The sequence below is a fragment of the Acomys minous genome, assembly GCF_964271855.1.
Source record: "Acomys minous genome assembly, chromosome: 1".
Classification (NCBI taxonomy): Eukaryota; Metazoa; Chordata; class Mammalia; order Rodentia; family Muridae; genus Acomys; species Acomys minous.
In genome coordinates, this window is record NC_140483.1 from 174,796,976 (window position 1) to 174,814,580 (window position 17,605).

General features: G+C 38.9%; 1 protein-coding gene across 7 annotated transcripts in view; it reads left to right on the plus strand.

The window, feature by feature from the left end:
• Positions 1–17,605, plus strand: part of CNTLN (centlein) — a 251,852-nt gene that overhangs the window by 87,070 nt on the left and 147,177 nt on the right. For all 7 annotated transcript variants that reach the window (XM_084779053.1, XM_084779054.1, XM_084779056.1 and 4 more), the window contains exon 8: positions 2,208–2,399. In XM_084779053.1, the coding sequence (XP_084635179.1) occupies positions 2,208–2,399 (192 nt within the window). The remainder of the gene's footprint in view (positions 1–2,207; positions 2,400–17,605) is intronic.

Sequence of the window (17,605 nt, forward strand, 5' to 3'; positions counted from 1 at the left end):
GACACAGTTGCTCCAGTGTCTAGAGTTATCCACCCAGTGAGAGCACTTACAGCTGGGGAGACTTGTGAGCAGGCTCGCAGCTGAGCAGTCACAGTAAGAACAGCAGAAGGGCACCACTGCTCTTCTGTTTGGTGAAGCCAGAATGTGAAGCCGGAAGAGACAGAAGAGCTTAAGACAGAGGATTCTCTCCCTAGGAGAATAGACCCACGGCCTTTGTGTATATAGAAGGAGCTGAAGGGGTGACACCGGAGAGCAAGGCGCACCCCCTTACTCCTGCTAAGTCCAACCTCCCCCTGCAGCTTGGCTCTAGCCTCTAGAGGTTGCTTTCCCCAGTCATGAGAGCATCTGTGGGTGGTGGCTATTGGGCCCACGCTGACCCTGACTGTCCCTGCAAGCTGTCAGCATTCCTATTCTCCTTTTCTTAGTGTCTGATAGCATCAGCTGTGAAAACCTTGTTGGCATATACCTGCCGTATAACGCAATGACAAAGGAAAGCGTCAATTTGTCTTAGAAATTCTTTATAAATTCTATATGTAGCACATATTTTGCAAAATTGCTAAAATTTTGCTATAGTGATAAGAATTAGTTAAGTATTTATAATAATAGATATCATTTATAGACCCCCCCAAATGTTTTTTTTAACTGTGTACAAACGTTTATTGAGGGAGAGGGCGTCAGTCCTTCATGGCCGCTGCCTTCCTCATGGTGCCTCCCGCTTCCTCTTGGCCAGGATGTGCGTGCCCACCTTCTTCTCCATGAACTTGAGCGTGCACTTGTCCTTGGACACCTTGAGCAGCTCCATGGCGTGCAGCTCATAGGGCACACCGCAGGAACTTGGTGTGCTTAGTGAGGCACCGAGGCGCCGGTTGTGCCTTACCTTGCTGACAGTCTTTGTCACCTTGTGGCCCTTGCTGAGGCCCACGGCCATGGGGTAGTGCAGGGCATGGCTGCTGCCGACCCCAAATGCTTTAATTAATTATACTTTAGAAGATTTTAGGATTCTCACTTTCATGAAATATTGTATATTTTAGGAAACTTTTAAAGAGGATACACATGCCTTTCTTGAAATTTTAAGTTTTAGAAATTAAATTATATCACATATATGAAATGCATAGCAATATTGAATTAAAACTTCCATTCTTGTGAATTTTTCTATATACCATTAATGAAGATATTCCATATCTTTAATTGGTTGAGCAAACTTAAAATTCCACTCTATTGGCTTTGTATTGTGATCTCTTCACTTGGAGGTTTTTACTTTTGTTATATTACAGTTTCTGTGGTAGCTGTTTTTCTTAAAACAATGTTGGCTTTTGGGTCACAATTATAGTGTTAGCAGCAGGTATACATTTGCATCTCACATATAAATCTGTCACCACAGTTGAAATAAATCACATTAAATAACAAGCCCAAGTTGGAAGTTTCCTTACTAAGCAAATTCCCGAGCACTGCAGGGGCTAACCAGGGCTCCTGTTTGAGGTGCTCAGCATGCAGCACACACTGGCTCATGGTCTCAGTAAGCGAGGGCTTTGCATGCTTGCATCTTGAACAACTGGAGCTCATTTCCCTGTGCCTTTAGAGCACTGCTTTTGTATTAGTATTCAGTTCTAGATCGTTGCTCTCCCTTCTGTCTGGCAGAGCACCACCGTCCTGATGCGTATGTCTGCATGGGCCTCTAGCCTGATTGCCTTACTTTGGCTCTTAGCTCTCCTTCTGGCTGCCTTTAGAAGTAGACACTGATTTATACTAAATGAAAATACATCAATTAATCTCAAAGTTTCAATGAAATATGCAGTATGCTTCTGTGTCCTTTCCTAACAAATTACAGAATGTTCCACATTTTTGTGATGCTTAGCTGATTTAAAAAAGGGTGGAGGGCACTGTAGTAGAATTGTCATTGCTTATTTAGGAGCAATTTGTTTAAATATGAAGCCCTACAAGTGAGCCTAAGTAGCTTAGAATCTTTTCTCTTCCTTTATACTTAACACTCTTATTGTCAGTTGCCTTGGCCAATAGCACATTTTACAAATTTGAATGCCAGAAGAAGTGTCATATTGATACGCAACTGTATCACTTATACATTGTGTCTGCTTGTTGGCTGTTAACCTAAGGTCAGGTATATTTCCATATATAATTCATATATATACATATATAAATCCACATAGTTACTTTATTGATTATATCATTTTTTTTGTTTTTTTCAACAGCTTTATAATGAATTACATATTTGTTTTGAAACTACAAAATCAAATGAAGCTATGCTCCGGCAGAGTGTTGTTAATCTGCAGGACCAACTGTTTCAAAAAGAACTGGAAAATGTAAAATTAAAAGAAAAACTTCAGGAATCACAAGGAACACCCTTTTTGAATCAAGAAAACGATTCAAACCACTCAGCAAAGGTGAGAGACTTTCTAAAATGTTCCCCACATAATACCAGAGTAGCTCATTTCTGCAGTTGAGTGAGAATTAAATAAACCTGCATATTCTTGAAGGTAAAATTAAATTTTTACATTTTAATATTTTATATATTATTTGTGAACATGAATGTTATATGTGGTCCATATTAAAAAGGAAATGCATATAGAAATAATAATATATCTAATATAGAAATAGAGGAGAAAGTACGCTGATCACGGCTATTCATCATTTTGTGCTTCCTGATGATGCATATAGTGTGGCCAGCTGTTTCCAGGCTTCTGATGCCTTCACTTCCCTTAAACTGTGAGTGGTTATTGTGAATTATGTGGCTATTGAAGACCAAATTAATAGGTCATATCTATTGAGACTCTAACTTAAATGAGGTAAGAAAGTGGAAAAGTGTCTAATAGTATGTCTCATAAAAATATTTGCAATAAAGTGTCTTATTTTATACTTAATTCTTGTTAGTGTTAACCTCTTCTTGATATTGCATTGACCTGGAATTTTGAAAAGGTCATTTGAGGTACCTACATAAGGAACAGTACAGCAACATAGGGACCTCAGAAGGCACTCATGATGGCAGGCAGAAACAAGATTCTGGGTTCACTTCAGGAGTGAACATTTTAAAAAAATGTTTCTACTGCTGTTTATATATTGCCTATATATTGTTTATTAGCTAAGTAATAAAGAAAGCTCTGCAAGCAGAGCTTGAGCAGTCCCTTGAACCCTGTTATTTGAGTTCCTCCTTTGGCACTTCCCTGCCTTTTCTGTCTTGTTTTGTCCTGCCAATCCTCCTAGACATCATCTCTTGCCTGCAGCTCTCCCACAGTTACTTAGCCATGTCTTGGTCAGAGTTTATGACTGAGAAGGGAGATGCAGACTGGCTGGACCCAGAAACCACAAACAATTTTCTTATATTTTAAAACCAAGTTCCCCCTAAATAAAATACTGATATTAATAGTATCAATTTCATAACTTCTTATGGAATGTCGTTTAGATAATCCTAAAGATGAGATCCCACTTAATGTCTTTTTTAAAATCTTATTTAATATAGCATAATGAATGTGGTCCACCTGTCCTTAGACACACTTCCAAAGAAAGGTGTGTTGCCTCCCTTAGCAGCCGTCAACTGGCAGTAATTTGTTTTTATTAATTATTTTATTTATACACTTTACATCCTCATTGCAGCCCTCCTCTCCTCCAAGTTCCCCCTCACACACCCCTCCCTCCCTCCTTCTCCTCAGAGGAGGAGGAAGCTCCCTGTGGGAAACAGCCCATCGTGGCACATTAAGTCACTGCAGAGCTGGAGCTAGGAGTAGAACTTGGAAACCCTTTATCCATCCATGCTGGTCTTTTGACTAGCTTGATCTTATGCAGGTCTTGTGCAGGTAACCATAAGTTGCGCTGGGTTCGTGTGCAGTAGTTTTGTCATATCCAGAAGGCATCATTTCACACCTCTCCATGACATCCCCTGACTCTAACCGCCTCTTTGCCCACTCTGCTTGCAGATTTCCTGAGTTTAGGAGGGAGGAGGATACAGCTACCCCATCTAAGCTAATCTACAAGTGGACACTCATAGTCACATCGTCCCCATACTTTGATCAGCTGCAAGTCTCTGTACTAATTGCTACCCACCGTAAGACAAAAGCCTCTCACCACAGGAGAGTATACGAAGAATTATTTAGAAGCCAGTGTAAGAACACAAGCATTTAGAAAAACATACGGTTCCTTCTGGGACCCTTGACCTCCTCAGACATGGGCTTTGACCAGATTCACAGTTCCCAACATGAAATACTTCCTGTGAAAAAGATCTCAGGTCTAATCCAGTCACAACTGCCATGCTGCTGGTACACAGTCTTGCCTGGTATCTTGGAATGGTAGCATGCAGGGAGCAAAGATTGGTAAGACTGGCAATGGCTTTTGTCCCCAGTAACCCACATAGCACTTTCCAGCACTCTGAATCTTATCCAGCTGGCAGAGACTTTTCTAGTCAGTTCCAGATTGGTTTTCTTCATGCCCTCAACCAAAGAGGGTGGGATCATCAATGATAGAGTCTTACTGTATAGTTTTGATGGGAAACCAAGAACAATGAGTTTGGGTTCTTTTTTGTGGTCTCCCTGACATATAACCACCTCTTAGTGCAGTATCCTATATCTGGCACTGAGACTTTGATTTAATCATCTATGCCTTGTGGGAGTAGCGTTGTCAACCTATGAAGAGTGCGTCCGTTCAAGCTCCATTTTCTTAACAAAAAAATTATCTTACAAACTGGTGCGTTTCCATAAGGTTTCTTACTGTATGCTTAGTAGTGATTATCCAGCCCCGCTTCCTTCTCCCCCACCCACCTGGAGTCACTACTGCCTGAAGAGCCCATCCTCAGTGTTCCCTCCCTTCCCTGTTCCTTCATGAGTCACCTGTATTCTACTGTCCTGTCTAAATTTTATTTGTGTTGCAAGATCATAGGCTCCCATAAAGCATTTTCATATACTTTTCATTTCGGTTAACAGTTCCCCTTCCCTCCATTATTGAACCATTCCTACCCCAATATTTCCTTCTCTATTTTCATTTTAACTATATTGTACGATCTCCCATTCCTAATTGCATTTGACCCAAGTGGCCAGTTCCTAGTTTTCTACTTCCACATGAACCCCAAGTTGAACCACAAAAGATTCAAAGCCAAGTTGAGCATTTGTGAGAAAATATGGGATATGTATCTTTTTAAGTCTTGAAGACTTCACTCAGCATTGTTTTTCAATCCTATCCATTTACCTGCAAATGCTATAATTTAACTTCTGTAGCTGAGTAATATTCTGTCACATATATGCATCATCACATTATTTGTATCCATTCATCAGTTAATGGACATTAGGCTGATTCCATTTTCTAGCTAGTATGAATAGAATGAGATACAACCATCTCTTTATTAGGATGTAAAGTCCTTTGGTTATATGCCTAGGAGTGCTAAAGCTGAGTCATATGATATTTCTATTTCTAGTTTTTTAAGAAATCACCAGACAGAAATCCGAGCTGGCTACTCTAGTTCATATTCCCAATGACAATATATGAAGGTTCCCCTGTACCCAAGTTTATGTCAGCATTTGTTCTCATTTGTTTTCCCAGTGGCTTAAGTAAGAGAATCTTAAAGTAGTTTTAGCTTTAACCTGCATTTCCCTAATAACAGCAAAAGACGTTGAACACTTTTTAAGTGTTTGATAGTCCTTTATATTTTTTTTGTTTATTGTAGCCACTAATTTCTTCCCTGTTGAATTTATAGATGCTAAAGATTTTTTCCCATTTTATAAGCTGCCTCTTCACTTGATTTTCAGTTGACTTAGCCACACAGAAGCTTTTTCAGTTCCTGAAATTCTGCTGGTCAACTGTCCTGTTTCCCTGTGCTACTAGCATCCTGTTCAAAACCCCACACGTGTGTCACTAGCAGTTTCAGATATCATGTTCTTGATTCAATTGAAGTTGAGTTTTGTGCAGGGCAAGAGATAATGGTTCCGTTTTGGTTTTGCCTCAATTAATTAATTAACTTTATATCGTGGTCATAGCCCTGTCCCTCCTTACTTTCCAGCCCCACCCACTCTCTCTCCCTCTCCCCCATTACCCTCCTCTATTCTTCAGAAGAGGGGAGTCCCCCTCCATCCACCCCTGCTCATCATGTTTATCAGGACTGAGAGTGTCCTCCTCCCCTGTGGCCTAGCAAGGCAGTCCCACCAGGAGGAAGTAATCCAAAAGCTGGCAAGAGAGACCGTGTCAGAGAGAACTGCTGCTTCCTTCACTAGAAGACTCACACGAAGCCTGAGCTGCCCATTGGCTACATCTTTGTTGGAAGCCTTGGTCTAATCCATGCAAGGTGCTTGGTTGGTGCTTCAGGCTCAACAGGCCCCTCTGGGTCTTGGTTAGTTGGCTTTCTTCTTGTGACTCTCCTGTCACCTCCAGGTCTTTTATATGCTTCCTCCTACTTTTCCACAAGGCCCCTAAGCTTGCACAATATTTGGCTGTGAGTCTCAGCCTTTGTTTCAAGGCATTGCTGGGTAGAGCCTCTTAGAGGACGTCTCTGCTGGCTCTGCAAGCAGAGCAGAATATCCATAACAGTGTCAGGGGTTGGTTCTTTCCTATGGGGTAGGTCTTGGGTTGGGGCAGGCATTGGTGGGATATCTCCCAATCTCTGCTCTATCTCTTCTCTCTTTATCCCTGCACATCTTGTAGGCAGGGTGAATTTTGAGTCAAAGTTTTTGTGGGTGGGTTGGATTTCCTCTCCTTCTAATAGACTTGTCTAGGTAGAGGGTGTCCTCTTCAGTCTCTATGATCCCTGCTACTAGAGTCTCAGCTAAAATCCCTCTCATATACCCCAAGAGCCTAAACCTCACTTGGGTCTCAAGGTTGTCAGTGAGATGCCCCAGACCACAGTTTCTCTTTTCTCTATAGGCCTTTTGTCCTCCTGCTTCAGTTCTCTACGGTCTGATCTCCACCCTCGTATTTCTTTGTGTATCTTCTCCTACCTTGTTACTGCTCTTCAACCACTACTTTTGTCTATCCTATTTCTCATTCTGAGTGAAATATAAGCATCCTTCCTTGGATCTTCCGTGCTGCTTATCTTGTTTGGGTCTGTACATTGTAGTTTGTTTATCCTGTATTATATGGAGAAAATCCTATACTATATGGATGACAGATTACTTATAAGTGAGTATATATCATATGTGTCTTTCTGGGTCAGGGTTACTTCACTCAGGATGATCTTTTCTAGTTCTATCGATTTGCCTGCACATTTGATGATTTCTTTGTTTTTAATAGCTGCGTAGTATTCCACTGTGTAAAAATGTACCACAGTTTCTTTATCCATTCTTTGGTTGAGGGATATCTAGGTTCTTTCCAGATTATGGCTATTATGAATAAAGGTGCTATGAACATAGTTGAGCAAGTTCCTTGTTGTATGGTAGAGTGTCTTTTGTTATACACAGGAGTGATATAGCTAGGTCTTGAGGTAGAGCTATTCCCAATTTTCTGAGAAAGTGCCAGAATTGTTTCCAAAGTGACTGTACAAGTTTGTAGTCCCACAGGCATTGGAGGAGTGTTCCCCTTTCTCCACATTGTCACCAGCACATGCTGTCACTTGAGTCTTTGATCTTAGCCATTCTGATGTATGTAAAATGGACTCTCAGCCTTGTTTTGGTTTTTGTTTCCCTGATGACTAAGGACATTGAGCATTTCTTCAAGTGCTTATCGGTGAGTCATGTTGAGAATTCCTTTTTTTTAGCTCTGTTCCCCATTTTTTAATTGGGTTATTTTGTTTGTTGGTGTTCAATGTTGTGTGTTCTTTATGTGTTTTGGATATTAGCCCTCTGTCTTATGTAGGATTGGTAAATGACTTTTCCCAATTCGTAGATTGTTGTTTTGTTCTGTTGACAGTGTCTATTGACAGAAGCTTTTCAGTTTCATGAGGTCTCATTTATTAATTGTTGATCTTAGAGCCAGATATGTTAGTGTTCTGTTTAGGAAGTTGTGTCTTGTGCCAATAAGCTCAAGGCTCTTCCCCACGTTATCTTCTGACAGATTTAGTGTATCTGGTATTATGTTGAGGCCTTTGATCCACTAGGACTTCAGTTTTGTGCAGGGTGATAAATATGGACCTATTTTTGTTTTTATACATGTAGGCATCCAATTGGAACAGCATGATTTATTGAAGATGCTGTCTTTTCCTATTGCATAGTTTTAGCTCCTTTGTCAAAAATCAAGTGTCCATAGGTGTGTGGGTTTATGTCTGGATCTTCAACTAAATTCTACTGATCAACCAGTCTATTTCTGTGCCACTACCATGTAGTTTATAATTACTATTGCCCTGTAGTATAGCAGAAGTTCTATTATTATATAGTATTGTTTTGGCTATTCTGGGTTTTTTTTTTCCATATGAAGTTTAGAATTGTGTTGTATTTTGATGGGGGTTTACATTGAATCTGTAGGTTGCTTTTGATAAGATGGCCATTTTTACTATGTTAATCCTATTGATTCATGAACACGAGACATATTTACATCTTCTGATATCTTATTCAGTTTCTTTCTTCAGAGACTTGAAGTTCTTGTCATCCAGGTAATTTACTTGCTTGGTTAGAGTTACACCGAGATATTTTGTATTATTTGTGGCTATTGTAAAGGGTATAGGTTTTCTAATTTCTTTTTCAGCCCTTTTGTCATTTGTATACAGGAGGACTACTGATTTTTTTTTTATCCAGCAACTTTGCTGAAGGTGTTTATCAGCAGTAATAGTTCTCTGGTGGAATTTTGGGGGTCACTTATATATGCTATCATATCTTCTGTGAATAGCAATATTTTGACTTCTACCTTTCCAATTTTATCCCCTTGGTATCCTTTAGTTGTCCTGTTGCTCTAGCTAGAACTTCAAGTACTATATTGATGAGCCATGGATAGAGTGAGCAGCCTTGTCTTTTCCCCAATTTTAGTGCAATCACTTTGGGTTTCTCTCCACTGAATTTGATGTTTGCTATTGACTTGCTCTATATAACCTTTATTATTTTTAGATATGTACCTTGTATCCCTGATCTCTCTAAGACTTTTATCATGAAGGGGTGTTGTATTTTGTCAAAGGCTTTTTCTGATTCTAATGTGATGTTCATGTGGTTTTTTTTTTCTTTCAGCTTGTTTATATGATGGATTACACTGATGGATTTTCAATACCACCTTTACATCTCTGGTATTGAAGCTGTTTTTATAAAACTGTGTTTGTTTTTCTTAGCTCATTTCTTTTCCCAGCTATCACACAAATAATTGAGAGTCTATTATATTTGTTTATAAAGCCACATAATACAATCTTGAGAGGTTTTAGTCTGTTCTTAACCCTCTGTGATTTATTGTCTTACTCACAACAAATATCCCTGCAATACTTACACTTTCTAGGTTTCGTTGGCTCCAGCCCCTTCTTCGTGATCACTCTTGGACCTCTGTGGTGGTTCAGTCCCCAAGCTGAATCCCCTACATCCTTCTTAAAGTCTCCTTCCCTGGCTGGCATGAAGTCCATCCCTGTTTTCTCTCCTGATCAGTAATTGGCTGTAAGCTTCTCTGTTGCATACTAGGGAACAATTGGGGAGCAATGTTCAAACAGCAATGAGACAGAAATCAGATTTTAAACTATATAATAAGCTTATGCCTATACCTGGGATGAAGTCTACTTGATCGTGGTGGTTGATATATTTGATGTGTTCTTGGATTCCATTTTCAAGTATCAAGTATTTTTGCATCAATATTTATGGGTGAAATTGGTGTGGAATTCTCTTTCTTTGTTAAGTCTTTGTGTGGTTTAGGTATAGGGGGATTGTGGCTTCATAGAATGAGTTTGGTAATGTTCCTTTTGTTTCTATTTTGTGGGATAATTTGAGGAATATTGGTATTAGTTTTTATTTGAATGTCTGGCAAAATTCTGAACTAAAAGACTTCGGCTTTTATTTTGGTTAGGAGAATTTTGATGACTGCTTTTACTTTCTTAGAGGTTATAGGATTGTTTACACTGTTTACCTGATCTTAATTTAACTTTGGTAAGGGAAATCTATTAAGAAAACCATCCATTTCTTATAGATCTTCCAGTTTTGTGGAATACAGGCTTTTGAAGTAAGACCTAATGATTCTTTGGCTTTCCTCGGTGTCTGTTGTTATGTTCCATTTTCATTTCTGATTTTGTTGGTTTGGATACTGTCTCTCTGCTTTTTAGTTAGTTGGGCTAAGGATTTGTCTATCTTGTTGCTTTTCTCAAAGAACCAGCCCTTGGTTTTGTTGATTCTTTGTATTGTTTGCTTTGTTTCTAATTTATTGATTTCAGCCCTGAGTTTGATGGTTTCCTGTCATCTACTCCTTGTTAGTTTGCTTCTTTTTGTTCTAGAGTGTTCAGGTGTGCTGTTAAGTTGCCAGAATGGATCTCTCCAATTTCTTTATGAAGGTGCTTAGTGCTACGACCTCTCCTCTTAGCACAACCTTCAATATGTCCCATAAGTTTGAGTATGCTGTGCCCTCATTTTCACTGAATTCTTGGAAGTCTTTAATTTCTATCTTTATTTTGTCCCAGACCCAGTGATCATTGAGTAGGGATTTGTTAAGTTTCCATGAGTTTGTAGGCTTTCTATTGTTTTTGTTGTTGTTGAGTTCCAGCTTTACTCCTTGGTGATCTGATAAAAATGTACAATTTTCTTGTATCTGTTGAAGTTTGCTTTGTGACTGAGTATATGGCCAGTTTTTGAGAAGGTTCTAAGAAAAACGTGTGTTTTGTGTTTGGGTGAAATGTTCTATAGATGGATATCTTTTAGGTCTATTTGATTCATGATGTCTATTAGCTTATTTCTCTGTTTAATTTCTGTCTTGGTATGTTTATTGGTGACAGTGAGGTATTGAAATCTCACACTTTATTGTTTGGGGTTTGATATGGTATTTAAGCTTTAGTAATGTTTCTTTCTCAAGTGTAGGTGACCTTCTGTTTGGGGTATAGATGTTCAGAATTTAGATGTTATCTTGGTGTATTTTTCATTTGATGAGTATGAAGTGTTCTTCCCAATCTCTTGATTAGTTGGTTAAAAATTTATTTTTTAGATACTAGAATGTCTACTCCAGCTTGCTTCTTGTGTCCATTTGCTTAGAAAACCTTATTCCATCCCTTTACTCTGAGGTAATGTCTATTTTTATTGCTGAAGTGTGTTTCTTGTGTGCAGCAGAATGATGGGTCCTGTTTTCACATCCATTCTGTTATCCTGTGTTTTTTATTGGGGAGTTGAGGCCGTTGATGTTGAGAGATATTAGTGACCAGTGGTGTCTATTCCTGTTATTTTGATGTTGGTTGTGTCTGTGTGTGGAGGGGGGGTGTGTGGAAGTATGTGTGTGTGTTCTACCTTCCTTTTGGTTTTGCAGATGTATGGTTATTTATTTTCTATGTTTTTCTGCAAATAGTTTGCCTCCTTGAGATGGAGTTTTCCTTCAAGTATCACATTACCAGTTCTAGACAAACTGGAACAGCCCCCGTATCTTACAGCTAGGATATGAACAAAAACATGTTTGCTTTTTTTTTTTTTAAGTTTTTAAAGAAACCAAAACTCCCACAACAAATAGCCCTGGACTTTTAATTAAGATTCCATCGGATCAGTCAGTGCTTTTGTTAGACAGTAGTTTTCACAGTTGTTGCTTCTTCCAATCCAGAACATAAAAGGTCTTTCCATCATCTGATTTTCCTTTTTTAGTATTTTAAGTTTTCAATGCAGAGATCTTTTATTTCCTTGGTATGCTTATTTCCATATATTATATATGTGGGGTGAGGGAGCTTGGCTATTATGAGTAGAATTGTTATTTTTCACTTATTTTTTTCAGTACGTATATCATTGGCACATGGGAAAGCAACTAACTTTCCTGTGTTAATTTTAAAACCTTCCTCCTTTGAAGATGTTTATTAGCTACACTTACATTTCTGGTGGAGTAGGATTTCCTTTATATAAAACAATATCTTCTGCAGATAGGAATACTTTGAATTATCGTATTATATATGATCCTTTTATTTCCTTCTTTTGTTTTACTCTTTTAGCTAAGTCTTCAAATATCACATTGACTGAGAGTACAGAAAATAGGTACTTTTTGTGATCCTAGTTGGAATTCTTTTAATTCTCCTTTTAGCATGATGCACACTATGAGATTGTTGGATGAACTTTATTACTTTGGATTATGTATTTTCCATCCATAGCCCCTCTCTGTGAGTTTCATTTTGATAGGATGTTAGATGTTGACAAAGACATTTTCTATGTTTATTGAGTTGATTCATTGAGGCTTTTTGTCTCTGTAATGGATAATATGTATTGATTTATGTGTGTTGTACTATCATTGTATCCATGGAATGAAGCCAAGTTAATGGTGATTGATGATCTTTTTGACTTAATCTTTTTTAAAAAGTTTTATTTATTATTTATACAGCTTCTGCCTGCATGGGTGCTTGTGCACCAGAAGAGGGCACTAGATCTCACTATAGATGGTTATGAGCCACCATGTAGTTGTTGGGAATTGAACTCAGGACCTTTGGAAAAACAGCCAATGTTATTTTTTTATTATTATTAATTTATTCTTTTACATCTCAATGGTAATCCCATCCCTTGTATCCATCCATTCTTCCCTCCCTCCCATTTTCCCTTTACTCCCCTCCCCTATGACTGTGCCTGAAGGGGATTACCTCCCCCTGTATATGCTTATAGGGTATCAAGTCTCTTCTTGGTATCCTGCTGTCCTTCCTCTGAGTGCCACCAGGTCTCCCCCTCCAGGGGACATGGTCAAAGGTGAGGCACCAGAGTATGTGAGAAAGTCATATCCCACTCTCCACTCAACTGTGGAGAATGTCCTGTCCATTGGCTAGATCTGGGTGGGTAGGGGTTTAAAGTTTACGGTCTGTATTGTCCTTGGCTGGTGCCATAGTTTGAGGGGGACCCCTGGGCCGAAATCCGCCTATCATAATGTTCTTCTTGTAGGTTTCTAGGACCCTCTCGATCCTTCTACTTTGCTATTCTCCCATGCTTCTCTCATCTAGAGTCCCAATAGGATGTCCTCCCCTCTGTCCCAGTTTCCTGGTAAGTGAAGACTTTCATGGGACATGCCCCTTGGGCTAGTATGCAGATATAAGTGAGTATATACCATTTGACTCTTTCTGCTTCTGGGTTAACTCACTCATTATGATCATTTCTAGCTCAATCCATTTGTCCACAAATTTCTGGAATTCCTTGTTTTTAATAGCTGAGTAGTATTCCATAGAATAAATGTACCATAGTTTCTTTATCCATTCTTCTACTGAGGGACACTTAGGTTGTTTCCATGATCTGGCTATTATGAATAAGGCTGCTATGAACATGGTTGAGCAAATTTTCTTGTTGTGTGCTGGAGCATCTTCTGGGTATATTCCAAGGAGTGGAATAGCTGGGTCTTGAGGAAACCCTATTCCCAGTTTTCTGAGATAGCACCAGATAGATTTCCAAAGTGGCTGTACTAGTTTGCATTCCCACCAGCAATGAAGGAGTGTTCCTCTCTCTCCACATCCTCGCCAGCATGTGGTGTCGCTTGAATTTTTGATCTTAGCCATTCTGATGGGTGTAAGATGGAATCTCAGAGTTGTTTTGATTTGCATTTCCCTGATGACTGAGGAGGTAGAGCATTTCTTGAAGTGTTTCTCAGCCATTTGATATTCCTCTGTTGAGAATTCTCTGCATAGTTCCAAGCCCCATTTCTCAATTGGGTTATTTGGTTTGGTGGTGTTTAATTTCTTGAGTTCTTTATATATTTTGGATATTAGACCTTTGTCAGATGTAGGGTTGGTGAAGATCTTTTCCCAGTCTGTAGGCTGTCACTTTGTTGTCTTGACAGTGTCTCCTGCCTTACAGAAGCTTCTCAGCCTCGTGAGGTCCCATTTATTAATTGTTGACATTAAGGCCTGGGCTGTTGGTGTTCTGTTCAGGAAGTCGTCTCCTGTGCCAATATGTTCCAGGCTCTTCCCCTCTTTTTCTTCTAAGTGACTTAGTGTCTCTGGGTTTATGTTGAGGTCTTTGATCCACTTGGATTTGAGTTTTGTGCAAGGTGACAAATATGGGTCCAGTTGCATTTTTTTACACATAGACATCCAGTTAGACCAGCACCATTTGTTTAAGATGCTATCCTTTTTCCATTGAATGGATTTGGCTTCTTTGTCAAAAATCAAGTGACCAAATGTGGGTGGATTCATATCTGGGTCTTTGATTCGAGTCCACTGATCACAGCCAGTGTTCTTAACCTCTGAACCTTCTCTCCAGTCCCCTTGACTTAATCTTTAATTTGGGTTGTCAACATTTGTTGAGAATTTCTGCATGTGTGTTTAACAATGTTACCAGTCTATACATTTCATTTTATGTTACATCTTTATATTTGTTTTGGTTTCTTGTTACAGTAAATTGTATCAGTTCGGCCTATGAAGCCAGTAACTGACACAGAGTTACTAAAATGTACTTTAAAGCTGCAAGCACTAAGCTGGGGAGAATTTAAACTGGTACTAATCTACTAGTAAACTAACATAAACTACTCTAAACCTCAAAACTTACATATATCTCAAGCACTTGCCACTGTGATCCTTGGAGACTTCTCTCCTCCTTCCCTGTGAACTGTCAACTGTCTTCCTTTCCCTCTCAACTGTCAATCTTCACTCTGCCCCCTATACAGGAAGTCCTGCCTTCTACTTCCTGTCCTTCTGCCCAGCTGATTGGCTTAACAGCACTTTATTGACAGTTGTTAAATCCACTTAAGACATTCTTCCACAATTCCCCTTTTTAGTCTAAAAGAAAAAAAACCTTACCTATACATTTATATTACTACACCAGTATACAATACACACACACAAGAACTACAAAACAATCATCCTATTCATTTTATACTCAATGCTTTGCTGTCTTCAACCACATCAGAGACTTGAGAAGGAAGAAAATTAATTAGCTGAGTAAATCGGAAGTGCAAGTTAGCAGCTTCCAAAATTTAAAAAAATGACAGAGACCTTGCTGCCTGAACAGTCACCAAAAACTTTCTAACACATTGGAGCATCATCTTCAACCTTCTGGCCCAATATTTCTGACAGACATATTTGTGAATCAAGGACTATTGAGGACTTGCCTACCCTGTCTTGGCAGAATTTGGCCATCAACTCCATCTGCATCCAAGCTTGCCCATTTTAGACAGAATTCTGCCTGGGTCAGAAAGCAAGGGCATTTTTGCCCAGTGGCCAGTTTGCCACATTTGAAACCATCTCCATAAGGAGGTTCCTCAATGCTCATTTCCTTGTTTGAGGCAGGTTGGTGTTGCCAGGAGTCAACCTGTCTCATTTTCAAAGAATCCTCAAAACAAGAAAGAATTCTTTAAATGCCATGTTCTGTAGGTCTCTGAGGGTTTTGAAAACCTTATCTGAATATTTTACCTTATCTGTCTATTGAGCCTGTGATGTATATTCTTGTGATAAAATTGAATAGTACAATGAATTAAAATAAACTTATTTTACATCAATATATAATATTCTATACCAATGAATTAAAAACAGCCTGGTGAGTAACAATTAAGGCCTTAAGTTGAAGAGTAGATTCAGTAGTCTACCTTTGGTCCTATCATTCCTATATATGTCTATATTCTCAGAGAAAAATCCATGAGTCCAATCTAGTTCTCTCTCTGAATAAAACCAATAATAATATAACCAATTCCCAATGAAAATAAACACCCATAGCCCAAAATTTTACCAACCCCCCCTTTAAGGGAAATGGGACAGCATTCTCTTTTTAAGGCTTCTTCAGGCTGATTTGGGGGGAATAATACCTACGTAGGGGCCCAAATAAAACTAGGAAAATGGTTAAACAAGCTAGAGATAGCACTTGTGGTCTAGTCTATAAATGTTGAGAAATTAAGGGTTAATAAAGGTCCTGTGTGGGACAGTCTGAAATGCTGGACCAATTGGAATCAGGAGCTTTCTTCGAAGCTGTCCTGGGAGATATTCTGTTCTGGTAATGAACAGCAACCGAAGCACTTGTGCATGGAACTTAAGGAATGCCGCATATCAGCATCTCAGCATGCTGGGGGATGCAGCCTGTCGGGTCTGATCCAGTATCAGTGTCTGCTACTTTTGTTCGAAAATATATAATTTCTCACAAGCATTGTGCAGTTCTAAAACTATAAATGCTCGAAGTGTGTAGGATGCAAAGAACAGTTGAGGCTAGATCTGTGGTATGAATTCATGTATGAATAGACTGACTTAAGTTAGCAATCAGTTCTGTTGTGTTTTGACCTCTTTCAAAGAGGAAGTATAATATTACCATTACCAAAGAACAGACAATCATTATTTAATTGAAATCAAAACAAAATAGTAGGGTTCTAAATGTCCTTCTCTAGGCTCTGTGGTGCCAGATGTATAGGCCAGACTGCTACCTGTCTCCGGAGAAACTGATTTTTGTGGTGTCTTCTTAGACCTATTTTGATAAACTTCCCTGGTCCTGTCTGTGTGTTTATTCCTTTTGGTTCCTGTGTGTTCGTCCTTCTCTTCTATTTGAAGCATCCCTTCCGGTATCTTCTGTACAGCTGTTTTATTGATTGTAAGTCCGTCTAGTCTTTTTTTTTTTTCATTGAAATATTTTGTTTCTTCTTCAACATTAATAGATTTGTGGGCTGTAACACTTACGGCTGGTAATTGTGGTCTTTCAGAACTTGGAATATATCTTTCCAAACCTTTGTGATTGAAAATATTTTTGTTTAATATTTAGTATAGTTATGGTGCACATGCCCTTTTAAGTAACTTCATTTCTCTTGAGCATCTGCATTTGATACTTTCTTATTTGTTCATTTGTTTTTTGAGATAGTTTCTCTGTGTAGCCTGGCTGTCTTTGAGTTACTTTGTAGACCAGGGTGACCTAGAACTCACAGTGATCCACCTGCCTCTGACTCTTTGAGTGCTGAGATTACAGACATACACCACTGTGCCTGGCTTTCAGCCCTCTTTCTTAATTCTGTATTTTAATTATTGTATGTCATATGGAGTTTAAATTTGGGTCTGTTTGTTTGACTTCTGTATGCTTCTTTTACCTGAATGAGCCTGTCTTCATCTAGGTTTGGAAATTTTTCTTCTTGGATTTTATTGAAAATATTCTCTATATCTTTACATGGCATTCTTTTCCTGCAGGTGTTCTTCTATCCCTTATATTCCTCTTAAAATTCTACCACTAGTTCAATAACAGTTACTATACAGATTCAACAAGTCCCTAGCTCCTCTTTTCCTTGCTGTTGGTTGTGGCTGTCCATACCCTACTGTAAGTCTACTCTGCCAGATCTTTGCTTTAATAGCTCCATAGTTACAGGACTCCCTTGCCTCTGTGCCATACCCTGAGTTATCTCTGAGCACCTCTGTGGGTCCATAGCTTCTACTCCCTTGGTAAATTATATTTACACTTCTATTTTTTATGCAGTATCTCTTTGGTCAGCTATCCTATTAACTTGTAGTTTACTGATGTGCATGGCCTTCTCCACCCCTGATGGGGAAATGAGCACTGCAGACCTGTATCACAGGTGATTTCAGAGGAATCTTTGTACAGATGTTAATAACTCATGGATATTTGTATTCATTTCAAGCAAAAATATCAAAACATTTTTCCTTGAAGCATTTTTCTTA